The sequence below is a fragment of the Sus scrofa genome, chromosome 3 (assembly GCF_000003025.6).
Source record: "Sus scrofa isolate TJ Tabasco breed Duroc chromosome 3, Sscrofa11.1, whole genome shotgun sequence".
In the NCBI taxonomy this organism is placed as follows: Eukaryota; Metazoa; Chordata; class Mammalia; order Artiodactyla; family Suidae; genus Sus; species Sus scrofa.
The window spans coordinates 47,051,946-47,078,135 of NC_010445.4; the positions used below are offsets into that span (position 1 = coordinate 47,051,946).

The 26,190-nt window shown below is 53.0% G+C and overlaps 2 protein-coding genes across 2 annotated transcripts; both read left to right on the top strand.

The window, feature by feature from the left end:
- On the top strand, positions 498 to 2,871 carry DUSP2 (dual specificity phosphatase 2). The gene is made up of 4 exons (XM_021087101.1): positions 498 to 996; positions 1,094 to 1,206; positions 1,630 to 1,849; positions 1,968 to 2,871. Exons 1-4 carry the CDS (start codon positions 609 to 611, stop codon positions 2,180 to 2,182), a joined length of 936 nt encoding a protein of 311 aa, XP_020942760.1. The 5' UTR covers positions 498 to 608; the 3' UTR covers positions 2,183 to 2,871.
- On the top strand, positions 6,159 to 19,736 carry ASTL (astacin like metalloendopeptidase). The gene is made up of 9 exons (XM_003481133.4): positions 6,159 to 6,461; positions 7,114 to 7,239; positions 9,166 to 9,227; positions 11,029 to 11,119; positions 11,939 to 12,056; positions 13,252 to 13,433; positions 16,238 to 16,319; positions 16,408 to 16,562; positions 18,376 to 19,736. Exons 1-9 carry the CDS (start codon positions 6,410 to 6,412, stop codon positions 18,717 to 18,719), a joined length of 1,212 nt encoding a protein of 403 aa, XP_003481181.2. The 5' UTR covers positions 6,159 to 6,409; the 3' UTR covers positions 18,720 to 19,736.

The following is a 26,190-nucleotide window of genomic DNA, read 5'->3' on the forward strand; positions in this document are numbered from 1 at the left end:
TCCCTCCCTACCAGGGTCTTTTAAGCAGAAGAGAAGAGGCACATCAAGACATGGTTCCCCATCCAGCAGTGTGGAAACCACCCGTGGCAACAGACAGATGTAAACTTTTGTTGTCACAGATTCCCAGGAGAAGGTAAATCCTGGGAGGGAGGAGGGAGAAGGGAGAGGAAGCGAAGCGAGGGGCACCACGGCCCCCTGAGGAGGGGGATGTGCATCTGAGAAGTCGAGAAGTCAGGTCAGAGGGTTAGGGCGCTCAGGAAGAGCCCTGGGGCGCCTAGGTGGGAAGGGGGCGTCTGGGGAAACACCCTCCGTGCTGGTCCCGGGCTTCCTCTCCCACCGCAGCGCCCCGCCCCCGTCCCAGTCCCCCAGCCCGCTCCAATCCTGGGCCCGCCCAGGCTGCACCCCGCGTGAGACGGCGGGGGCGGCGCGGGCGCCTTCCTGCTCTGCCCTTGTATGGTGACCCGGGAGGCCGGCCCACAGCTACTTAAGCCAGGGCACTGCAGTCAGAGCCCGGAACAGACGGTTCAGGCAGCGCGGCCGCCGCGAGAGCCCGGAGCGCGCACGGGGAGGGAGGAAGGAGAAGAGAGGGAGGAGGGGAGACGGACAACATGGGGCTGGAGGCGGCGCGCGAGCTGGACTGCGCGGCGCTGGGCGCGCTCCTGCGGGAGCCGCGGGAGGCCGAGCGCACGCTGCTGCTCGATTGCCGCCCCTTCTTGGCCTTCTGTCGCCGCCACGTGCGCACCGCACGGCCGGTGCCCTGGAACGCGCTGCTGCGGCGCCGCGCGAGCGGCTCGCCCGCCTCCGCCCTCGCCTGCCTGCTGCCCGACCGCGCGCTGCGGGCGCGCCTGGCCCGCGGGGAGCTGGCGCGGGCCGTGGTGCTGGATGAAGGCAGCGCCTCGGTGGCCGAGCTCCCGCCCGACGGTCCAGCCCACGCTCTGCTCGCCGCGCTCCTGCACGAGACCCGCGCCGGGCCCACCCTTGTGTACTTCCTGCCAGGTGAGTGCCGGCCGGCCAGCGTTCCCCGCCCTCGGCTGCCGCGTCCCCGAACCCCGACGGGCCCTCCCGGCTAACCGTGTCCTGATCCAACTTGCAGGAGGCTTCGATGGCTTCCAGGCCTGCTGCCCCGATCTGTGCTCTGAGTCCCCCGCCCTGCCAATGCTGCCCGAAAACAGCCGCCCCGACCCCAGGGCTCCCTTGTATGACCAGGTGAGTTGAGATCGGGGTTCCTTGTCAATGTCCCGCTGACCCCAAGGGTAGGCGCCTCTGGGGAAAGAGTCTGCCATTTGTGGGAGCAGGAGTTTGTCTATGCCCACAGTCACCTGTGTATGTGTGTCCTCACCCCTAAAGGGGAGAACACCTTTGTGTATGCCTTACTTGCTCGTGAGCATCTCGGAGAGTCTGTGTCTGTCCTATGAGCAGCGTAATTTGGGGGCTTGGGGGGAAATGTCTGTCTGTGAGTGTATATCTCTGCGTGTCCCCATGTCTGATTCCCGGTTAGGACTGGCTAAGGGTTTCTCTTCCCTGGCCGGTTTGCCACGGTGTCTATGCCCAACAACCACCCACCGCGGTGCTCCAGCCCTCTAGGCCAGAGCTGAGTTCTCACCGCTGCCTCTGCCTCTTCTTCTCCAGGGTGGCCCTGTGGAGATCTTGCCCTACCTGTTCCTGGGCAGCTGCAGCCACTCATCTGACCTGCAGGGGCTGCAGGCCTGTGGCATCACTGCGGTCCTCAATGTCTCGGCCAGCTGCCCCAACCACTTTGAGGGCCTGCTGCGCTACAAAAGCATCCCTGTGGAGGACAACCAGATGGTGGAGATCAGTGCCTGGTTCCAGGAGGCTATCGGCTTCATTGGTAAGAGGCAGGCCTTGGCGTGGGACCTAGCGGGGCTCCAGGGGCAGGAGCTGGGGCACCTGTCTCTTGCCCAGCCCACCTTCCTGTCTGACGCCCCTCTCTCCCATTTCCTTTGCAGATTCGGTGAAGAACAGTGGAGGCCGGGTGCTAGTACATTGCCAGGCAGGCATCTCACGCTCCGCCACCATCTGCCTGGCGTACCTGATACAGAACCGTCGAGTGCGTCTAGATGAGGCCTTTGACTTTGTTAAACAACGCAGGGGAGTCATCTCCCCCAACTTCAGTTTCATGGGGCAGCTGCTGCAGTTTGAGACTCAGGTGCTGTGTCACTGAGGCTGGGCGCCACCATGTTGGCTCCCCCAGGGCCCAGGAGCACAGGGCTACCTGATTCCTGGGGACAGCTGGGGCCCCAGTCCCCCACTGCACCCCCCACCTCAAGGAGAGCGGCCCCTTCCTTGGAGTTTGAAAAGCCCCAGGTGGAGGCGCTGGGGATACGGCAATGCTGGACTTTCTCACCTGGTGCTCTTCTGCTAGGGGTTTGAGGGCTGGCCCTCAGTCCTCATCCTGGAAGGAGAATGGAGGCTGTTCTGCTTCCCTCTTCCTCCGTCCTCTGGCAGAAATGAACTGGACTCTACACCCATGGATTCCCACTGGCCCCACCATGCCAGAGCCCTTGGAGGCCTGAGGGCTCCAAGGAATAAGCTGTGACAACCAGGAGCCCTGTCTGGGGTGGTCCACCCTGAGGCCTGGAGCCTGAGCCCTGCGCGGGGCTTGGGGAAGTAAGGCAGATGCCGTGTCTGGACCTCTTGGTTGCCTGTGTGTGTGTGTGTGTGTGTGTGTGTGTGAGTGTGAGTGTTTCACGCCTGTGTTGGCGCTGGAAAGTTATTTGTGTTCAACTGACATTTAACACTCCCTCCCCCACTTCCTCCCAGCCCTGTGGGCTGGGTTGGAAACTTAGCACTTTATATTTATATGGAACATTGAAGATGTGTCAATAAAATATTGTTTTGTTTAAGAAACAACTTCTCCAGTGTCTGGTCTCCAATTGGTGCCTGGGAAAGTGCTCAAAAGCCGTTTCTCAATCAGACCTCACCTTCCTTTGTGCGGAAAATGGAAGGAGGAAGGCACAGAGTGACCTCACCTCCTTGCCCTGGTCCCCTTGGGGCTGGTGTCTTTTCTCAGGCAGCCTTCTGTCTCTAGAGCTGAAAGCCGTGGTTTCTTGGGAGGCTGGCTCCGGCCTTATTCCAGTTTCCACCTTTGGTCCTATGGGACAAGATTGTGTGTACCCTTCAGAGCTGGATCCAGCACTGCCCTGGGCAGACCTACTTACTTTCTGGATTGTTTGTGTGAGTGTGAGTGCGTGCGTGTGCGTCCATGCATGTGCGTCCATGCATGCATGTGAGTGCGAGTGCAGCCGTCTGTGACAGCTTCTGTGGGTGTGGTTGTGTGTTCTTGACCTGCACACACCCATGTCTCTGTGTGTGCCTGTTGGGTGTGGCTCCCCTGGGCTGTGTGTACCTGTGCCCACAGCAGGGCAACATAGCCTCTTACCTCCCACTTTCCCAGGCTGGGCCCCCAGGCCTCAGAATGCCCTCCCTGCCAGGGCTCATGGCAGCCCCTGATCCAAAGCTTCCTGTCCCCAGAGAACATTTGGTTGGGTGTTTGGGGTGGAGGACAGGTCCCTTGGCATAGACTTAGGCGCTCTTCACAGCCTCCCGAGCTGCACGTCTTCACTGAACATGGGTTACGTGCCCAGCGTGGAATGACGTTGTCTGGGCAGACGTGAGGCATGGGCCCGTCCACAGTCAGAGGCTGAGGGCTGCTGAAAAGGGGGTGCCATGATTTGCTCAAGAGCAGGGGTGCTGGGGCCCTTGAGGACAGATCAGCAAGAGCCGATCCTACATCAGCCTCGATTCTGATGTTTCTGGCCCTTTGGAGGGTCATCTGCCTCATTCGGTCTTGTCCTTCCAAACTCGGCACAAGGGTCACCCCTACAGAAGGCCACCTCTGAGTGCCTGGTAGGGTCCACCTAAGGCGGGCAGTGTAGTTTGACACCTAGGAGGCCAGTTTTACTTGCCCTCTCTGATTTGAGGATCCTTGTCTGTGAAATGGGGTTTTCCTCTTAGGGTGAGATTGAGAATTACAGGAGTCAATCCGGGTCAAGGTTTAGCCCAGCACCTGCACAGAGTAGGTGCTCAGGAAACATTAGCTACTGAAGGGCCACTGTCCCTTGTTCCCTCTGCTCTGGGGTGTGGGAGGCGCTCCTGGGGGGGGACTGAGCAGAGGTGGAGTTGCCATCAGGGCTTCCACAGACCTTGAGGGATCTGTTTGCTCCTGCCCACCATCCCCGTACCCAGCTCGGGTAAACGGGGAACATCTGGGGCCCTGAGTCATTGAGGCCTTCCTGTCCCCTGATCCTTCTCACACAGTAGGACTGGTGGTGGAGGCCCCTGTCCCATTCCGTACTATCTCACCTTCACCCCATTCCACTCCACCTCGCCCCCCATGTTTTTGTCTTTCAAAAAAACTGTATTTCTTTTCCTTTTTGCCCCTCCCTTCTTTCCTTCCTTTCTTCCAACTTATTAAAAATTTGGAGTTTCTGTTGTGGCTCAGCGGTAAGGAAACTGACTAGTATCCATGAGGGATATGGGTTCAATCCCTGGCCTCGCTCAGTGGATTAAAGGATCTGGTGGTGAGCTGTGGTGTAGGTCACAGATTTGGCTTGGATCTGGCATTGTTGTGGCTATGGTGTAGGCTGGTAGTTGTGGCTCCAGTTCGACCCCTAGCCTGGACACTTCCATATGTCTCAGATGCAGTCCTAAAAAGCAAATAAATAAATAAATAAAATAAAATAAATAAAATAAAAATTGTGGCTTAGAGGGTTGAAAACCCAAACCCGACATAGTGTCTATGAGGATGTGGATTTGATCCTTGGCCTCGCTCGGTGGGTTAAGGATCCGGTCTTTGGAGTTCCCATTGTGGCTCAGTGGTTACGAACCTGACTATTATCCATGAGGATGTGGGTTTAATTCCTGAACCCACTCAGTGGGTTAAGGCTCTGCCGTTGCTGTGAGCTGTGGTGTAGGTCATAGACGCGGCTCGGATCCTGTGGCTGTGGTGTAGGACAGCAGCTACAGCTCTGATTCAGCCCCTAGCCTGGGAACCTCCATATGCCACAGGTGCGGCCCTAAAAAAGACAAAAGACAAAATAATAATAATAATAATAATAATGAGGATCCAGCGTTGCCCAGAGCTGTGGTACAGGTTGCAGATATGGCTCGGATTTGACCCCTAAGTCCAGGAAATTCCATATGCTGCAGCAGCAGCCCTAAAAAGACAAAAAAAAAAAAAAATTATTAAAAAATTTTAAATTCTGGTAAAAAATATGTAACAAAGTGTACCATCTTTACTATTTTTCCAGCATGCACTTTAGTAATGCTAAGCATGTTCCTGTACATTGTTGGGAAACAATCTCCAGATCTTTTCCATCTTGCAAAGCTGAAACTCTGTACCCATTGAGTGATAACTCCCCATCCCCCCTCCTTCAGCTCCTGGCAACCACCGTCTCTACCATCTGCCTCTGAATCTGCTCTGGCTACCCCACCTAAGGGAATCATACACCACTTGTCCTGTTGCGAGTGGCTTATTTCACTTAGCACAATGCCCTCAAGACAAACTGCATTTCTTTTCTTTTCTTTTCTTTTCTTTTCTTTTCTTTTCTTTTCTTTTCTTTTCTTTTCTTTTCTTTTCTTTTCTTTTCCTTTTTGCTTTTTAGGGCTGCACTTTTGATATATGGAAGTCCCTGGGTAGCCACAGCAATGTAGGCTCTGAGACGCATCTGTGACTCACACCATCGCTCATGGCAGCGGCAGATCCTCACTGATCGGGGTCAGGGATCGAACCCACATCCTCATGGATACTAGTTGGGTTCTTAACCCACTGAGGTACAGTGGGAACTCCCTGCTCCCAGCACTTGCAATTGTCTGCTTTTCTGTGTTTACTGCACTAAAAGTTTAGAAAAACAGTGACTTTTTCCGCCTTCCACTGTCAGACTGGGGGTCACCTCAGGGTCTCAGGCAGCGTTCCCCACATCTGAGCCCCATGCAGTGGTGGGAAAGGGGCCTCCCCAGGCTGGAAAACAAGGTTCCTCCCAACTCTGCCACCTCTCACCTCTCCATGATGCTTCTCTGCCCCCTGGCGGAGGGAGGGGACCTGAGCAGAAGCACATCCCTAAGTGGAACCCCCACCCCCACCCCTTGTGCCCTGCTTCTCCTCACCTTCTCGCCCACTTCAGTCAGGCCAGAAAGGGTCTCATCAGGGTCCAGAAAGCTTGGGCCTGGGCTGGTACGAGAGGGTGGGGCTGCAGATGGAGTTGGCTGGGAGAAGCTGCAGGTGGGAGAAGCTGCAGGTGGGAGCTGCTGGGCAGGGCTGCAGGTGAGAGGCTGCAGGAGCTGCTATTTAAGGGGAGGAAGTAGCCTGAAGTCTGCAATTAGCCTGCTTCATCTCACGGAAACTTGCTCTCCTGCTAGCTGGGGGATAGAGGGGCCAACTGTAGGCGGCATGAGCATGGGAGGCCTCTGGCCATGGGTGTTGGCTCTGCTCACTTTGCCAGGTAAGCGGGTTGCTTCACCCTCCTCGCCTTCCTTGTTTTGGCTCCAGCCTACCCAATGTGGGATTGGCCAGAGGGTGTGGCTGGGGCCTGCAGGGATGCCAATTGACCTGCCGGACTCAGAGAACCAGCTTCTAGGGATCTTCCTAGAAGTCAGCACCTGGGGGCCCCAAGAGGGGGATCTCCTGAAGACCCTAAGAGCAGAGGGACAACAGGAACGGCCCTGCAGGTGTTCACCCCAGGCTCAACCAGACTGAGCCCATTTCCGGAGGTCTGGGCTGAGGAGGGCGCTGCTGGGCAGGGTCCGAGGCTAGCTCACACCCAGCTGCCAGTCTTGGAGCCTAAGGCCTGTCCCTGCCTCCCTCCTTTTTGCTCCCTCCAGACGCTCAGAGCTTGGGGTTCGCTTTTAGAGCCCCGTCCTGTTCCTGCCAAGGGAGCTCCTTCCTCAAAGTTGTCCAGCCCTAGGGACCAGGGGAGGCCAGGGGGCTCCGGGGACTCCCTTCGGGGGCCTACTTGTGTGAAGGGCCCAGGTCTTGTGCTCTGACCACCCCCCCAAATCCCCCCCACCCCCACCCCACCCCACCCTATGTCCAGTCATCCTGAGTCACTCTCAGGGGCACTTCGGGCATTGTGCTTATGTACTTGTCCGGGCCAGGCTGCATCTTGGGAGCGCCCTCATCCTCTCGCTGCCCTGGAGCCTGTGGGACCAGATTCGCAGAAGACCTCACCCCCGAGGGGACCCAGACATCCTGGGACAAGGACATCCCTGCAATTAACCAAGGTGAGGGCACTGTGTCCTCTTGTGAGGTGGGGGGTATCATGCTGAACTCTCGGCTGAGCAGGGAGGAAATGGGCCAGTTTGCTTGGTGGGTCTTGCTGAGTAGCACTTCCATGGGCAATTTTTTTTTGCTTTTTAGGGCCACACCTGCAGCTTATGGAGGTTCCCAGGCTAGGGGTCTAATTGGAGCTGCAGCTGCCTACCTACAGCACAGCCACAGCAACGCCAGATCCGAGCCACCTCTTCAACCTACACCACAGCTCATGGCAATGAGCTCATCCTATCAGCAAGGCCAGGGATGAAACCTGGGTCCTCAAGGATGCTAGTCAGGTTCATTGACTGCTGAGCCACAACGGGAGCTCCCACAGGCAAATTCTTAGGTCCATTTTTCTGTATCGGCTCTTCTGGGTTGTTACTTTGATAAAAAGGAGGGAAAAGTGGAGGGGTTTTTGGTTTTGTTTTGTTTTTTTAAACCAGCCTGATAAAGTATGGGGCTCTGCAAGTCTGGTGTTGAGTGGTCATTAGTGGATGTTTAGGAATGTGGCTGCCACCTGGTGCAGGATGACCTGCAGGTGTGAGGTGCTGGGGGTCCAAAGACCGGGAAGCATGAGCCTCGGGCCTCCCTGTCTGGGGAACCTCAGCTGAAAAATGAGAACGTATAGCCAACCTGGGACTAAGCAGGTTGAAACAGACTGGTGTTCAGATGTTGGAGCTGAAGTGTTGGGTGAACACAGGGTTGAGGGGGAGAGCAGACCTAGGCCTGGGGGAGGGGAATCAGCCTCTGTGGATGGAATAGCCGCCATGTGGCCCACCCACCTCTTACTCTGGGAGAAGCTCGAGCAGGGTGCTCTGCTACCTCTTGGTCACTGTGACTAATTCTGGCCACTTCCAGACCAATCAGAGGCTTCCCTGGCATTGCTTTGCAGCTGCTGTGGAGGACACTCTGCTTGGGCTGCTGGTGGCCCAGTAACTACCTGTGAGCCTCATGCAGTGACTGGTCAGGGTGAGCTTTCCTGGGAGGCGCACACCCTCCCCAGCTGCTGAGAATGTGGGGGCTAAGGTCTGGCAGCTGAAGGCCCTCAGCCAGGAATGCCCGCGGAGCAATGCCCTCCTCTGCTTGGGGGGCGGCCCACCCACAGCGACTCAAACAACACACGGGCTAGCCTCCCTGCCTCAAGGTGGGCCAATTCTGCCTCACCTGGGGGCCAGAGCTCCCGTGTGGTCAGGGTGAGGCTGGCCTGCAGCTGAGCCCGCTTCTCCCTCAGTGCTCTCCAGCTCTCTTCATGCCCATGATAAATTACTGGCTTCTAGGAACCCCACCTAAGCCACCTTCAGGAGGCCAGACACTTCTCTAAGATTCCTGCTGGGGCTGATACTTAGGAAAGAGGCTGTGGGAAAGGCTGCCAGCTGTGGCAGAAAATGAGGCTGGAGGGAGGAGAAGCTGGTGTGGGGGGAGGGGAAGGGGGAAGGGGGGGCTTGCAGGGGCCTCCTGTGGTGGGGCGGGCTGGAGTTCCTGTCACTTGCCACCATGAAGGTCCTGATTATTACACAGATGGGTAGGAGGTGAGATGGGACAGGAGAGCCCAGGATGTGTTCCTGGGAGTGTGGCTTGGGCTAGAGTGGAAGGTGGAGCCAGCTGGAAGAAATAGCAGCTCCCTGAGAGCAGAGGGCCTCGATTTCAGGAGGCAGGCGCTGGGGCATGGGAGAAGTGCCCTGTTTGAGCAGCAGAAGCGTGTGAGCAGGCTGACTCAGAGGGGCTGTGCAGCTTGCTTGAGGCCATACAGCTTCGGTGCCCAGGGAAGCTCCCGAGCCTGAGGAAGGGACAGACTTATGGGGTTTCTTGGCCTGCAGCCAAGGTCTCTGCTGGGCCTGTCCTCGAGTCTGTGTTCTGGGGGACACGGGCCCACACGTCCCTCCCTTCCTTCTCAGGGCTGATCCCAGAGGAAACCCCAGAAAGCAGCTTCCTCATCGAGGGGGACATCCTCCGGCCGGTGAGTGTAAGCTTGCACGCATGCGTACACACACACACACACACACACACACACACACACACACGGGTGTAAATAACCTCATAGATAGTGTCAGAGACCTTTGGGCCCACCCTTGGTGTCATAAGGGTGTGAAATGTGAGGGATCCATGTTTGTTGCTCATAGCTTGTTCGATCCCTCCTCTTGCCAAAGGCAGAGTGCAGGTTCCATTAGGACTAAGCAGCCCGAGGGAGGCTACTACCTGGAGTGGTGGCCTCAGTCAGCCTGGGAGGGCTTCCTGAGGGAGGGGGGTTGGAACTTTCAAGCCCAAGCTTTCCACCCTTCTGCAGGGGAGTATTGGGACAAAGGAAGAGATGAGAAATGGTTGGCAGAGTGGCTGGTGGGGCTGTAAGCAGGTGTTTATGGTGAACACAAAAGGTGGTAGATGGTCTAAGGAAGACACAACAAGGAGTAATGCAGTCACCATCCTGTGGGCTGGGGGCTGGAGAGGATAAGGGACAGTCAGAAAGGGAGAAGGCTGGATGGGCATCAGGGTGACTTGCAGAGGGGTGTGTGTGTGTGTGTGTGTGTGTGTGTGTGTGTGTGTGTAGGACCACACCTGTGGCATACGGAGGTTCCCAGGCTAGGGGTCAAATTGGAGCTATAGCTGCCAGCCTACACCACAGCAATGCCAGATCTGAGCCACAGCTGTGACCTACACCACAGCTCATGGCAATGCTGGATCCTTAACCCACTGAGTGAGGCCAGAATCGAACCCGCATCCTCATGGATTCTAGTCAGGTTCATTACCGCTGAGCCACAATGGGAACACTTCTTGACTTTCTAGATATGCAAACAATTCATGGGAATTTTTTTTTTTTTTAATGGCTGTACCTGCAGCATATGGGAAGCTCTTGGGCCAGGGATTGAATCTGAGCCATAGTAATGGCAATGCCAGATCCTTTAACCCACTGTCCTGGTCTGGGGATCAAACCCACACTTCCAGTGACCCAAGTTGCTGCAGTTGGATTCTTAACCCACTGCGCCATGGCAGAAACTCCTGCAATGCCATCTTTTAGGAGACTGGGAATGGCAGAGGCTCGTAAATAGGACAGTGACTGGGAAAGAGTGAGACTGGTCTGAGGCTGCTCACCAATGATACAGCATGAGGCTGGGCTGGAGAGCCGGAGGCTGGGGTGGGCACTGGGCAGGAACCCCAGGGAGAGGGCGAAGCCCTTTTTCTCTGTTACCCAGTGAGTGCAGGGGGTAAAAGCAGAACCCAGTACAACCTTTCATAGCCAGTGGGGCAGGATGTGCTTGGGTGCTGTGATGCCTACCCTCAAAAGGTGTTTGTTGGCAGAATAAAGAAGCTGCTGAGGCCACGTGTGGAGCCTTAGAATCAGGAGGATCATGTCCCCATTTTTTTTCCACCTGTGCCTACACACTCAGTGAGCTCAGCCGGCTGCTGTGCTCCAGAAAGTGATGGGGTGGTAGGGCTGCTGTTGGTGCTGAGCCTTCTGAGCCATTTATGGGTGCTGGACTCCTTGCCAGCCTCTTCTTCAGGGAGTATTTTGCTTTTTTCTCTGCCTGATAAAGTCTCAAGTTGTTTGTTCTCTGGTACAAAGGGTTGTGCTGTGCATTGCAGCTCGTGTGGCAGGCCTGCTGGCTTTCTCTGTGGCTATCCCACTTCTAATGACCTGCCACCCTCACATACCTGGGGGGACTACTTCTTACATCTTCAGGGTTCCTGTGGCCTGAGCTATGGTGCCCTTGGGGCCAGAAAGCTTGGCTGGCCTGGATCCCTGAGCTGCCCTCTCTTCTCAGAGTCCCTTCCGGCTGTTCTCGGCTACCAACAACAAGTGGCCCAAGAATGGTGGCGTCGTGGAGGTCCCCGTTGTGCTCTCCAGCAAGTACGGTGAGCGAGCCGGCACCCCAGTCCTGGGAGCCATGGGCCTCCCTCCCTGCGCCAGCCCCTCATTCCCAGGGTAGCCTGGGCTCCTCTCCGGGTTTTTATTCTCTCTTGCTCTGCATCCCTGTGCCCCCTCCACCATCAACACCACCCAAAGGACCCTTTGGCCAGAGCCCTTCTAATCCCAAGGGCCCCCGAGCTGGAAAGTTAAAATCTTGGGGCTGATGGTGAAGGTACATCTAGGGACTGTCTGATCATTTCAAGTCCAAATGGGCCAGAGGGCAGTGACCTGCCCAAGGTGGCACAGCCCTTGGGTCCGTCTGGAGCCCTGATTTCTTCTCCCTACATCATCACACTTTTCTTTATCTCTTATTCTTTCTCTTTTTCTTTTTCTTTCTTTTTATGACTGAAACCTGCAGCATATGGAATTTCCTGGGCCAGGGATCGAGCACCATCACTTTTTCTCTTTCTTTTTCTCTTTTCTCTTTCATTCTTTTTCTCTCTTTTTATGGCTGCACCTGCAGCACATGGAAGTTCCTGGATCAGAGATTGAACCTGAGCTGCAGCTGTGGCAACATGGATCCTTTAGCCCACTGCAGGGGGGTTGGGGGTGGAAGCCTCACTTCTGCAGAAAACCATGCCGCTACCGTTGGATCCTTACCCCACTGTGCCATGGTGAGAACTCCACGCTGCCCTGTCTTCTGTTTTGGGAGAGTGGTCTGAAGCTCAGTTGCTGCCCATGGACAGATTTCCAAGGGGCCACGAGGCTGGGGGTGGGGAGGGAGAGTCTTGTCTGGGGCTGCAGCCAGGGTGTCTCCTCTGTAGACAAGCCCAGCCGGCAAGTCATCCTGGAGGCGTTTGCTGAGTTCGAACACTTCACGTGCATCAGGTTTGTTGACTATGAGGGCCAGAGGGACTTCATTTCCATCGTACCCATGTCTGGGTAAGTGCTTCCAGGTAGGGGTGTGAGTGTTCATCTGTGCGTATGTGCAGGGGGAGAACCTCGGCTGTTTTGAGTTCCGTATGGAATTAACAAAGCCCTCGTCTAAAACTCATGTCTGGACTGTCCTCCTGGGTCCAGAATTCCCCTGCCTGTCTGAGTGGTGTGCCTGACATGAGCACACTTAAGACAGAAGGTGGGGGAGAGTAGGAGTTCCCACTGTGGCTCAGTGGGTTAGGAACCCAACTAGTATCCATGAGGACTCGGATGCTAGTCAGGTTTGATCTCTGGCCTCACTCTGGGTTAAGGATTGGGTGTTGCTGTTGCAGTGGCGTAGGCTGGCAGCTGCAGCTCTAATTTGACCCTTAGCCTGGGAACTTCTGTATGCCACAGGTGCAGCCCTAAAAAAGCACACACACACACACACACACAAAAAAAAAAAATTGGAGAGAGGAGGGCAAGGATAGGCTCTGAACTCTGTTATGGATCCCTCATCCCCATTTCTGGGGAGTGAGCACAAGTATCCTGGGACAGACTTGGCCTTGGATCCACGTCCCACGGTGCAGAGCGTGGTGACTCTGGCAGCTTCCTTCATGTCTGAGCCTTGCCTGTCTTCTCTCTAAAATCAGGGTAATGGGGAGTTCCCTGTTGTGGCGCAGGGGAAACGAATCTGATTAGAAACCTTGAGGTTGCAGGTTCAATCCCTGGCCTCGCTCAGTAGGGTAAAGATCCAGCATTGCCGTGAGCTATGATGTAGGTCGCAGACATGGCTCGGATCTGGTGTTGCTGTGGTTGTGGCATAGGCCGGCGGTTACAGCTCCGATTAGACCCCTAGCCTGGGAACCTCCACATGCTGCGGGTGCGGCCCTGACAAGATGACAAAATAAAATAAAATAAAACCAGGGTAATGGCAATACTGATTAGCTTGTTAGGGGCCTGAGAGAGTGTCTGAGGCTCTAACTTGGGGCTCCCCACTTGGGAACACCCACATTAGTATCCTCCTTGCAGCACAGGCTGGTGACGGGGTTCCAGTCGACCCCTTTCACAGAAGGCCAGGCAGTGAGGGGACTTGGGAACAGGAAGCCCAGGACTAGTGTCCAGGATGGGGCCTGGATCCCTGGTCTTGGGAGGGGGCAAGGGGCCTGGCTCTGCTGACTCTCTGGGCTGGTGCCCACCCTGCGTTCTCGTGGCCCCGCAGGTGCTTCTCTAGCATAGGGCGCAATGGAGGGATGCAGGTGGTATCCCTGGGACCCAGCTGTCTCCAGCGGGGCCGGGGCATTGTCCTGCATGAGCTCATGCACGTGCTGGGCTTCTGGCATGAGCATTCAAGGGCCGACCGGGACCGCTACATCCGCGTGAACTGGAACGAGATCCTCCCAGGTGAGTCAGGTTGTGCACAGCCAGGCTGGATGGTGAGTGGGGATGAGGGTGGGAGGTGGTCCTGGGTGGAGAGAGTGGCAGGCACAGGCCAGGACCTGAGGAGTTGCCTGGCTATTTGGAGCAGTTGTCTCTCTTTTCTACCTGCCTGACTCTGTGAAGGTGGGGTTCCTGCTTCTTTCCAAGACCTGGAGAGAAGTCTGGGTGCTGCCGCACTGGGCTCTGAGCCTTCGTTGCCCCCTCAGTCATCCTGAGCTAAGCATCCATTTGTGCTATGTCTCATTTCTCGTCCCTGAACCTGGCGGTTACCTGGGAGAGAGTCGGTGGTCTTAGGACTCTTGCTCACTGTGTACTCAACCAGCAGTCTCTGGATGCGTTATGCAGGGTTAGGGCAGGGGCTATGTTCCAGCTGGGGGGCACTGAACCAAGACAGAAGTCCTGGGGGTAGTGGGCTTCATGTGCCAAGTGCTGAATGCAAGAGGCAGAGGGCAGAGCTGTAGGGGCTCAGCGTCTGTGAGATGGATGCTGAGGGGGAACCTGGGATGTAAAGGACAGGGAGACCATGTCCTAAAAGGTGGCGGTGGGAAAGCAGTCTGGTCTGGGCCACTGCTTTGGATGCTTTGGGGAGCAGCAGGTGCGTGCTGGGGTTCTGACTCCAGCAATGGTGGGACCCTGCCCTTCAGAGGAGGGGGAGAGCCTCATGTAGAAGGTGAGAGGAGTTGAGACAATTGCTACAGGAGGAAGGGGAGTAGAGGAGGTAAATGATTTTTGGTTTGAGGGTACAGATGAAGAAGAGCTGGGAGGATTGCTGTGAGCACAGGGCTTTGGGTGTGAGCGCCTTCGCGACTGCTGTGGGGTTAGCCAGGTGACATGGTCAGGGGAGGGTGTCTGAGGTAGAGACTAGCATGCATGGATGCCCTCCACCCCAAGAATGGGATGGGAAGATGGGAGCACCTTTCAATGGGATGGGGGATGGGGAATGGACATTGAGTTCAGGGATTCGTCTAGGGAAATGGGAGGGGGGTGCGATGACGATGACACCATGCCTTGAAAATAGACTGTAATCCTTTTAAGTGTTCATGAAATACTTATGAAAACTTCTGATAGCCATAAAAACTTCAAATTTGAAAAAGTAGAATTTGAAAACGTAGAAGTAATACAAGTTTGATCATGATGTAAAAAGCAGGAACAAAATGAAACAAACTCTTTCCACTTGGAAATTAAAGTTTAAAAAATAACACTTTTCTTTTAGCTATGGAATTAAATTGCAGGGGTTCTTTAAAAAGCATGAAAGCACATTAGAACCAAAGGTTCACAGCTAAAGCCATGCTGAGGGAGAATGTGTAGACTTAAATACCTGTATCAATAAAAAGAACAAATCAAGCAGTTCAATCCAAGTTAAGAAAAAAATGAAAGCAGGATGGAATTAATGAAAAGTAAAGGCAGAAATTAATGAGTTAGAGAACAAACAGCACTAATAGGTTAAACACCAGCTACCCTAATGGAAAAAATTGCTTAAGAATGGAAAAAGATGAGAATACATTTGTATTTAGTTAACATGTGCAGAACAGATTGCTGAAACATACAAACTAATAACAGTAATTAACTGTAGGGGTGGGGAGGTGGGCATTCAGAAGGGAGATGGAGTGGGAGATTTAAATACTATCTTAACATTTTTCGATTTTTTTTTTTTTTTTTTTGGCCACCCTGTGGCATATGAAAGTTCCTGTGCCAGGGATCAAATCTGAGCCTCAGCTGTGACCCACGCTGCAGCCACTGGCAACACTGGATCCTTAACCCACTGCACTGGGGATTGAACCCATACCCTTGCAGTACCTGAGCCACTGCAGAGACAATGCTCATGCCACTGAGCCATAGTTGGAACTCCATTTTTTGATTTTTGGATCAGATAAGCTGCCTATTCAAAGTTATGTTAATATAATAACTTAAAGGTTTTTAAAAGGAAGAAATAAGCATGCTCTATTGGACAGGTACGTCAGGCAGGTGATGGATATAAAGGTATTGTACCATTTTAGTGGTGAAGAGGCTGCTGGTGACCATGCGTGGGTGTGGAGGTGGCTGGATGGAGGGTGCAGCTGTTCTTTCTGAGGCTCACTGTGCGGGGTAGGAGAGAAATCGAGGGAGGAAACATTCTTCCTCCCAGGCCTAGGGCACCCAAGCGACAGGGAGAGCAGGTGTTCTGGCCAATGGGGAAGGACTGGGCTGCACATCTGGGCGGGGCGGATGCTACAGAGAGGAGGCAGGGAGAGGGGTTTGCTGCTGGGAGTGAGAGATGGCCACTGCCGCTGCCTTACAAGGTTTTAAAACTAGGTTAGGGAGTAGGTACTTTACCTCTCCAGTAGGGGGCGGCCAAGACTCTGTGCAGCTGCGATTTCATGGAAGCTGTAGGTCTTGAGAGAGGTAGTCTCATACAAGGTGAGCTTGGAAGGAGGAGAAAGAGATGGAGAGAAGCCTTAGGAGGCCATGGCGGGCCAGCCGTCAAGTCCCTATGTTTGTACGTCAGCTGGTGCAAGTCTGGAACCTTCCCAGGGCACCAAGGAGATGGGGATCAGGGATCAGTCCTGGGGGGTAGGGATGTGCGCATTTGGCTGTAGTTTGGACCCTTCAGCTCAGGTAGGTTATACATTTCCAGAAACCTCCTATCATTTCCTTTCTTTGCCCGTCCCTGCCCTCTTACCCCCGCCCTCTTCCTGCCCACCCCCCACCCCCACCCCGAGCCCCCCCAGCCCCCGCCATCTTTCAAACCCTCCCCCTGCCCTTCCCTCCATTGCCAAGTATTTTTTCAGGCTTTGAAATCAACTTCATCAAATCTCGGAGCAGCAACATGCTGGTGCCCTATGACTACTCGTCAGTGATGCACTATGGGAGGTGAGAACCCCTTTTCCTCCTGTCCCTCTGCGCTGCCCTGCCAGCCCCTGCCCTGATCTGGACTCAGGCCCCTGCCTGCTGGTTTCAGGCTCGCCTTCAGCCGGCGTGGGCTGCCCACCATCACGCCCCTCTGGGCCCCCAGTGTCCACATTGGCCAGCGATGGAACCTGAGCACCTCAGACATTGCACGGGTCCTCAGGTTGTATGACTGCAGCCAGAGTGGCCATGACCCCCCCAAGAAAGGTGAGTGATGGGGGGGGGCAGCGTGATCTGAGGAGCTGGAAGGGAGCTCCTGTGTTGAGGTGGCGACCACGAGGGTGGAGTGCTGGGAGGTGAGTGGGTGAGATCACTAGGGGCTCACCACAGAGATGCAGCAAAAGCATTTGAAAACCCAACACTCACTTATGATCATAAAAACTATTGGCAATTAGGAACAGAGCCCACTTTCTTAACCTTAATGTGAGTATCTGCCAAAAACCCAGAGAAACAAACCACTTCTACTGTCAAAACATTGAAGTCGAGACCAGGACAAGTTTTTCCACCATTGTCCCATTCATTCAACAACGTAGGGAAAGTCTTAGCCATTGTGGTGTAGAAAGAAAAAATCAAGTCTGAGGATTGGGAAGGAAGCAAAAACAGTCATTATTCATAGATGATAATTATCTACATTGAAAGTAATAAAATCTATAAACAAATTGCTAAAACTAAAGAATTTTTTAAAGGTAAAATATAATCAATATATAAAAATCAGTTGTAAGAGTTCTCTTGTAGCGCATTGGTGTTGTTACACTGCAGCGGCTTGGATTGCTGCTGTGGTGCAGGTTCGATCCCTGCCCTTGGAACTTGCTGTGGTTGTAGCAAAAAAAAAAAAAAAAAAAAAATCAATTGTATTTCTGTATATCCATAGTGAAACATAATTCTTAAAAAAGATACCATTATAATAGTGAAGATAAAATGTCCTAAGGAATAAATTGGACAAGATATATAAAATTCTAGGGAAAAAAATAAACTTTTATTAAAAATCATTAAGGAATACTTAAGTAAATACATAGAGATGTAGCATATTAAAAGGAAGACAATGTAAAAATGTAATTCTCTGATTTACAGACTCAGTAAATTCCCATTGAAAATCCCAGTAAGGGAATTCCCATCGTGGCTCAGTGGTTAACAAATCCGACTAGCATCCATGAGGATATGGGTTCAATCCCTGGCCTCACTCAGCATGTTAAGACCTGGCATTGCCCTGAACGGTGGTGTAGGTCGCAGACGTGGCTCAGATCCTGTGTTGATGTGGGTGTGGCGTAAGCCGTTGGCTACAGCTCGGATTTGACCCCTAGCCTGGGAACTTCCATAGGCTGTGGGTTCAGCCCTAGAAAGACCAAAAAAAAAAAAAAAGGAAAATCCCAGTAAGTTTGAAGATCTTGACAAGATGATCCTAAAATCTATATTAAAAACACAAAAGGCTAATTATAGCTGAGATACCTCAAAGTGGAGGGACTGCCCTAGCAGATGAGTAGTTAATGTAGATTATAAAATGTCTTTATAGGAGTTCCCGTCATGGCTCAGTGGTTAATGAACCCGACTAGCATCCATGAGGATGCAGGTTGGATCCCTGGCCTTGCTCAGTGGGTTAAGGATCCGGACCTGCCAGGAGCTGCGGTGTAGGTTGCAGACGCAGCTTGGATCTGGCATTGTTGTGGCTATGTTGTAGGCTGGCAGTTGTAGCTCCAGTTTGACCCCTAGCATGGAAACCTCCATATGCCACGGGTGTAGCCCTAAAAAGACAAAAAGTCTTTATATAAATAATAGCTTATAAATGTATAACTGCATATATTTACATATGTGTATATGCTATACAAGTATAGCATTGGTACAAGGGTAGAAAATTACCCATTGAAACCAAACGCTGAGACCAGAGATGAGTCCTACTCAGGTATGGATACTGGACACTTGATAAAGGGGACTTGAACCCTAGAGAAAGAACAGACTAGCCACTAAATTGACTCTAAGACTAGTTCCCTGTTAGAGACAAGCATTCCTACCTTTTCTGCCCTAGGGTTCCAGGCCCACAGCAATGGTGGAAGCCCCACTCCTGCCTCTAGACCGTACCTGCAGCAGCTTCTCAAGGCATTACTGACAGAATCCAGGAGCCCTGACGACAGTGGCTTTGGGACTGAAGGCCAGCGTGGGGCTGCTGGGCCTGAAGAGAGCCCCCGTGCATGGAAGCCCCATGCCCTGAGGAATTTCGATGCAGAGGCCTCTGTAAAGCCACCTGAGGCCCCAGCTTCCTCCCTAAGGTCAAGGCCTGCAGCAGGTGTTCCTGGTATTGCCCTGGAGCAGTCCTGGCAGGCCCAGGTGCCCACTGGACCCCCAGCTCCATCTCTAGAAGGAGAAGACTAGCCATCATCCAGCTGGGCTGTTCTGGGGAATCCTGCTCTCCCAGGAGCCCATGTACCTGGTAGTTGCTTCATATGGACCCCCAGAGATCAAGCCTGTAGCTTCTGTCCCCAGGGGGGGAGGGCATCCTCTACCCAGAGTAGCCGAGTTGTGTACCCCTTGGCCCCTCTGGGCAGCACCCCTGGCTGCCTGTCTGAGGCCCAGGCCTCTCCCTCTGACCCTTCCTTCCCTGTCATGTTCCCCCGAGGGCTCCTGGGGACACTGGGGCTCTCTAGGTCTCTCAGGATGCCTGACTGCCTGTTCTCAATTTCTGCCCAGCCCTGGGTGAGTCCGGGTGCCTTCTCCAGGGACAGAGATCCACAGGGGTGGGGAGAAGCATGTTCCAGTCCTGAAGGCTCTGGGGCAGCATCCCGTAGCTGAGGCCCAGACCCCCCAGCCTGGACCATGGGTACCTCCAGCTTGGCCTTGGTGGGGGTGTGTGTGTCCTGCCTGGGACCCGGGGCAGCCTTCAGTCCTGATGTCTGAGTGCTGGGAGCGTGGCTCTGCAGCCAGCACCCCTCACCTGGCCCTCCATGAGGATTTCAGAGCCCAACTTCCAGCCCTGCTGCCCAGGGAGAGGAAGAAAGAGGGACCCTCCAGGACTGTGCACGGGGACCTCGCCAAGAACACGAGGACCATGAAGCCAGGAATCAGGGCTGCATTTCCAGGAACCTTGTTGCTACTTGACACCCATTCTTCTCCCCAGGATTTGGCCAGTGGAGGCCTTGGAAGGTGGACAGGGGTTGTGGGGTCACCCTGCTTGTCTTCCTGCAGCCAAGCCCCTCTCCTCTTCAGCTCCTGGCCTCTCTGACTAGGGCTATACAAGGGCAAAGAAAGTCTCTAGGGCTGCCAGGGCGTGAGCTGGGAGCCCCCAGTGTGCCTGGGGTGAAAGGGGAGCATAAACCCGTGTCCTGTTCCTGTGGGGCCAGGTGCCTCCTGTGTCTTGGGAGAAGGCAGAAATAAAATTGGGGGCTTGCTCTAGGAGTCTGAGGCTGGGCTGACTACTTCCTACCTGAGTGCCTTTAACCCTCCTGCTTGCCGTGGATGGAAGGTTCCAGGGGAGGGAACAGACTCGGGGAAGCAATTGGACATGCTTAAGTGAAAGGCCATGTAGGGCTGAGGCATGTCCTCTGCCCACCTCTTTACTGTGTCAGGGGACATAAGGGCATGCTAGTGCGACCAGGAGCTTCTGGCCTCAGATAATCTTGGGTTTCCATCCATCTGAGTTAAGGATTTTCTTTTCATTTTCCTTTTTTTTTGGGGGGGGGCTGCCTGGGTGACATGGAAGTTCCTAGTAGGGGTCAAATTGGAGCTGTAGTTGTTGGCTTAGACCACAGCCACAGCAATGCCAGATCCAAGCCGTGTCTGTGACCTACGCCACAGCTCACGGCAACGCCAGATCCTTAACCCACTGAGTGAGGCCAGGGATCAAACCTGCATCCTCATGGATACTTGTCAGATTTGTTTCCACTGAGCCACAGTGGGAACTCCCTGAGTCGAAAGATTTTCTAAAACTGATCAGAGGCCTGATCTGAGGAGTTAGCATCAGGGAAAGCTCATAGAGCGGGAGGATGCTGTTCCTTGTCTTGCTCCCAGACATGGGAGGTGTGGTATCAGAGTTTAGGGAAGTAGGGGCTTGGGCCATGCTCTTAGCAGGTGATAGCTCCCCTGGGGTGTGGGGTTGCAAGCAAAGACTCAGGCCCAGCCTAGGAGACAGTTCAGTACCTGTTTATCAGAAGTGAGTGTGGCTGCAGCATGATCTGTGTGTGTCTGAATAGCCGAGCCAGGCCTCTGACCCCGGGCTGGGCTTTCTTGGTGGCCCCAGGAGGAGGTGCTGTGCCTTGTGTGTTGTGAGGCCCTCCCACCTCCCAGAGACTGCCTGTCAGGAGCCTCTGTTAGGATGTGGATTTTGATCTTGGGATCTGATCACTGGAGAGCAAGGCGGGGCTGGCTGATCCTGATGGTTCATGACCTTTGTCCTGTCCTTCCCTGTAAAGCCACCTATCATTCTGGAGCCCATGACCCAGGCCTGTTCCATGAGCCCCATCCTGCACCAGAGGATCCAGCCCTGGTCCAGCCTCTGGAGCCCCAGGGTGGAGGGTGTGATATGTCTGGGGCCCTGGGGTGTCAACAAGAACCTGGGTGGTTAGCCACCTCCTCCCAGGTCTGTGGCCTGTTTTCCAATCCCCAACCACACAGTGATGTGGGCTCACTTGTCCAACAGACAGATATTGAATTTAGGTGCCAGGCAGGTTCTGTTATAGATGCTGGGAATAGCGTGGGGATCAAGGCAGGTTATCTGTCCTCACGGAGTTTATTCAGGGATGGGGAAGAGGGATGGACAGTAAGCCGGCAAATAAAGCATCTGGGATGGGCAAGTCATAGAAGAGGGGGCTTTTCTATAGGTTGTTGCCATTTCAACTGAGACCTGAATGGCGGGAGGGTGCTACCCTGGGAACACCTGGGGAAAGCGCAGCCAGTGCAAAGGTCCTGAGGCAGGAAGAAGCAAAGTCAGGCTAGTGTGAGTGGAGGTGTGTGTGTGTGTGTCTGGGTGTGTGTGGCAGGGGTGGGAAGCAGGCAGGGCCTGGTTAGCCAGAGAGGGATGGTTTTATTCCCAGAGCAACAGGAAAGAGCTGCTGGAGGGTTCTTTTTTTTTTTTTTTTTTTTGTCTTTTTGTTGTTGTTGTTGTTGCTATTTCTTGGGCCGCTCCCTCGGCATATGGAGGTTCCCAGGCTAGGGGTTGAATCGGAGCTGTAGCCACCGGCCTACACCAGAGCCACAGCAACGCGGGATCTGAGCCGCGTCTGCAACCTACACCACAGCTCACGGCAATGCCGGATCGTTAACCCACTGAGCAAGGGCAGGGACCGAACCCACAACCTCATGGTTCCTAGTCGGATTCGTTAACCACTGCGCCACGACGGGAACTCCTGCTGGAGGGTTCTAATGAGAGAAGTGTGACAAGATGTGGCTTAAAATTTTTTTTTCCTTTTTAGGGCCACACTTACGGCATATGGAAGTTCCCAGGCTAAGGTTTGAATCAAAGCTGCAGCTGCCAGCCTACACCACAGCCACAGCATCACAGGATTGGAGCCATGTCTGTGACCTACACCAGAGCTCACAGCAACGTCAGACCCTTAACCTGCTGAGAGAGGCCAGGGATTGAACCTACATCCTCATGGATACTAGTCAGGCTCATTACCACTGAGCCACAATGGGAGCTCCTGGTTTAAAATTTAAAAAGTGATTCTGGACGCTCTCTGGAAAACAAATCGGAACTGGGAAGAACAAATGGGAGCCACTGCAGCTGTGCAAGCGAGAGTGATGGGGGCTGTGGAAAGGGGCAGAAGTGGGGGCTTTAGGAGAATATTTTGGAGGTTGATTCACCACACTCACGATGAAAGGTAGGGAGTGAGGCCATCACAGTATCAAGAACTGAAGGGAGAGATGGGGTTCAGTGGAAATGGGAGTGTCAGGTCTAAGGCTGCTGCATATCAAATGGTTGGGTTGGGGAGTAGGTGGGCTGTGTGCAGGAAGGAGATGTAGTTTGGAGAGGTGCCAGCTTCCAGATGGGCACCAGGACCTGGATGAAATCAACCAAGGAGGAGTTCCCATCATGCCTCAGCAATAACAAACCTGACTAGTATCCATGAAGATGTGGGCTCCATTCCTGGCCCCACTCATTGGGTTAAGGATCTGGTGTTTCCGCGAGCTGTGGTGTAGGTTGCAGATGTGGCTTGGACCTGGATCCAGCGTTGCTGTGGCTATGGTGTAGCATGGCAGCTGCTGCTCCAATTCGACCTCTGGCCTGGGAACTTCCATATGACTCAGGAGTGGCCCTAAAAAGACACACACACACACAAAAAAAAAAAAAAAAAAAAAGAAAGAAAAAAGAAAAATAGCCAGGGAGCGTTCAGATGCAGAAGAAAAGGGATCCCAGGACTGAAGCAGGCTGCATCATTCCAGGCATGATTTCTCAAGCTGAGCTTTATCAGCATTTTGTGTCTGATGAGTCTGCGTTTGGGGGGCTGAACTGGACCTTGGAAGATGTTTGGTAGCATTTTTGGCCTCTACCTGCTAAATGCCAGTAGCAGCCCCCTTTCTCCTATAGTGAGAGTCAGGTCTCTGGATGCTGCCAGAAGTCCCTGGGAAGGGGAAAAAGTCACAGGCAAGCATCACTGGTCTAGGGTTTGGGAGGGGGAAAGGAGGCTGAGGAGGGGCGGCCTGTGAGGAAGGAGCAGAGCAGAGCCTGTAGTGGGTCCCCTGGGAAGGGAGCGGTCCACCGTGTAGAATGTTGCAAAGAAATTGTGTAAGAGCGGCGCATGGAAATGAGACTGGCACTTGGTGGTATGGAGTCATGAATGACTCAACAGGAGTGGATTCAGTGGAGGGCGGGGTGCAGCTGCCCTCCTAGAAGTAAAGAGTGTGAGAGGCCAACAAGAAGGTGGCTGCTGCAGGGGGGATGGAGAGGTTCCTAAGGAGAGGGTGTCCCTTAGAATGGGATGAGTGACAGTTGGAGAGAGGGGCTAATGAGAGGAGCAAAGTCCCAGGGGACCTAAGAGGGTTTGGGGCCAGGGCACAAGCAGAGGTCTTGCCCTAAGACCGGAGATGCTGCTTGGATGCAGGTGCGTGTAGGGGATGTGTACCTGCGGGTTGGCTTCCATCTTCATAAGTACGAGGCAAAGTCACAGCTTGCGGGGAGGAGGTGGGCAGGAGAGGGACGCCGATTTTTTTTTTTTTTTCCCACTGTACAGCAAGGGGGTCAGGTTATCCTTAGGGATGCCGATTTTGAAGAGTAGGGAAGCAAGCACACTAGGAAAGTCTGGAGATTTGTGTTCATGAGTTTCAAGCGAGGCCAGTCAAGGCAGTGAGCATTCTGCCCCGGGAAAATCTGCCGCTTGGTCAAAGGCAGGGCGGGTAATTTAGGTTTGACAAAGTTTGGGGCTTTGTCAAGTGAGGTGGGATGGAGGGAGGGAGGATGATGGATTTCCACCACCGAGGGCACGACGCAAGGGTCTGGGGAGGTGGGAGCTGGCATCTTACGAGGTGGAGAAACCCCATGAATGGATGTGAGAAAGCTTTTATCCACATGCCAGTCCTAAAAAGACTTGGGAAAAATCACACTGGGGAGAGAGCCTATGAACAATGAATATGGGAGCATTTTCATCTACATATTAAACCTCAGAGTACATCAGACAGTCTACAAATGGGAAAAACCCTGTGAATGTAATAAAATATAGAAATCTTTTAGTAGCAAACATGTCAAAGAATATGTCAGTAAGGAGTTCCCGTTGTGGCGCAGTGGTTAACGAATCCGACTAGGAACCATGAGGTTGCGGGTTCGGTCCCTGCCCTTGCTCAGTGGGTTAACGATCCGGCGTTGCCGTGAGCTGTGGTGTAGGTTGCAGACGCGGCTCGGATCCCGCGTTGCTGTGGCTCTGGCGTAGGCCAGTGGCTACAGCTCCGATTCGACCCCTAGCCTGGGAACCTCCATATGCCGCGGGAGCGGCCCAAGAAATAGCAACAACAACAACAACAATAACAACAAAGAGACAAAAAAAAAAAAAAAAAAAAAAAAGAATATGTCAGTGAAGTCATAGTTAATGGAGAGAAACCTCATGAAAATAATGAATATAGGAGTGCTTTTAGCCTAAAAGCAGGTCTTAGGATATATACAGAGAAACAGTCAATATAATAGATATGGGAGAAACTTTGAAAGTAAAGTATCAGAAAACTCAAGGAAAGACCAATGAATAGAACAAATGTGGAAAATTTCTCTACAAGATATCAAGCATCAAAAAACAAAACTCCCAGAGAAATCTAATATTTATTGTGTATGGATAGTGTTTCAACCAGCTTTCAGCCCTCAGTGGACATTAGAAGACTGTGTGAGTCTTCTAAAGGCGGCGAGTCGCATAGATAAATCCTTGAAATTAATCATTTAGTCTTTCAGCCAGACTTCTCAGTGAGTGTTAGATATTTTAAAAAGTCAAGGTTCTCTTTGTGGCTCAGTGGTTAAGAACCCAACTAATATCCTTGAGAATGCGGGTTTGATCCCTAGCCTTGCTCGGTAGTGTAAGGATCCAGTGTTGCCCTGAGATGTGGTGTAGGTCATAGGTGTGGCCTGGATCCATGTTCCTGTGGCTGCGTTGTAGACTGTCAGCTGCGGCTCCGATTTGACCCCTAGCCTGGGAACCTCCATATTCCACAGATGCGGCCCTAAAAAGCCAAAAAGAAAAAGAAAAAAAAAAAAGAAATGTGTTCACTCTGCAAATATTTTTATTTTTTTGCTATCATTTATTAATGTCTAGCTTACTTCTGTTGTGTTGTGAGAGCATGCTTTGTATGATTTCTTCCCTTAAATTTTTTGACTTGTACTTTCCTACCCAAAATATTGTCTGTCTTAATCAAGGTTCCATTTGAGCTTGGAAATATGTACTCTGGTGTTGTAGAATGAAGTATTCTATAAATGCTGATTTGAGCCAAGATCCCATAGGATGTAACCATTATGACCTACTGTCAGACTCCTTCAGATAAGGCCAGTGAACCCAGCAACTTGAAAGCTCTTTGCTGGAATTCCTGACTTTGTCCTGCTGAGAGATTTTTTCAGACAGATGCTGCTGGAGGGTCTATGGGAGCAGAAGGCAACTTCCCTCTCATGCTTCCCTTCAGACCTGTTCCTGCATCAGAGACTGTTGTTGGTACTGAGACTCCTCTTTCTTAGACCCGTCCTTGGTGTGGTTCATTATCCCCTTTGGATATTCACTGCTTTGACTAACCTGTGTTGTGTGCTGTTTGTGTGCAATAAGCTGATTGGTTAGTTGAGTAGTGGCTAGTTTCATATGTCTTCAGTCCTGTGGTTCTTATCTGACCTTACTTCTGGGCCCTGTGACAACACAGTGAGTCCAATTCCTAACACACAAGGGTTGCTAAAAAAAATTAATGAGCTACCATACATGTTCTCTACAGCTGTCCCAGTGCCTTCTAAAACTCAGGAGGAGGTTCAGCAACTACTTGATTAATGTAAAACCCCTATGAATCCTTCCTATGCATTACTTGTTACCATAGCATACCAGCACTAGGGCTTTCTTATTATTCTCCAGAGGATTTGGGGCTTTTTTCTAAAGACCCCCCCCTTTTTTTTTGTCTTTTTTTGCTATTTCTTGGGCTGCTCCCATGGCATATGGAGGTTCTCAGGCTAGGGGTCGAATCGGAGCTGTAGCCACCGGCCTACGCCAGAGCCACAGCAACGGGGGATCCGAGCCGCGTCTGCAATCTACACCACAGCTCACGGCAACGCCGGATCGTTAACCCACTGAGCAAGGGCAGGGACCGAACCCGCAACCTCATGGTTCCTGGTTGGATTCGCTAACCACTGCGCCACGACGGGAACTCCTCTAAATACCCTATGGAAGACACTAGTGCAGGCAGATCC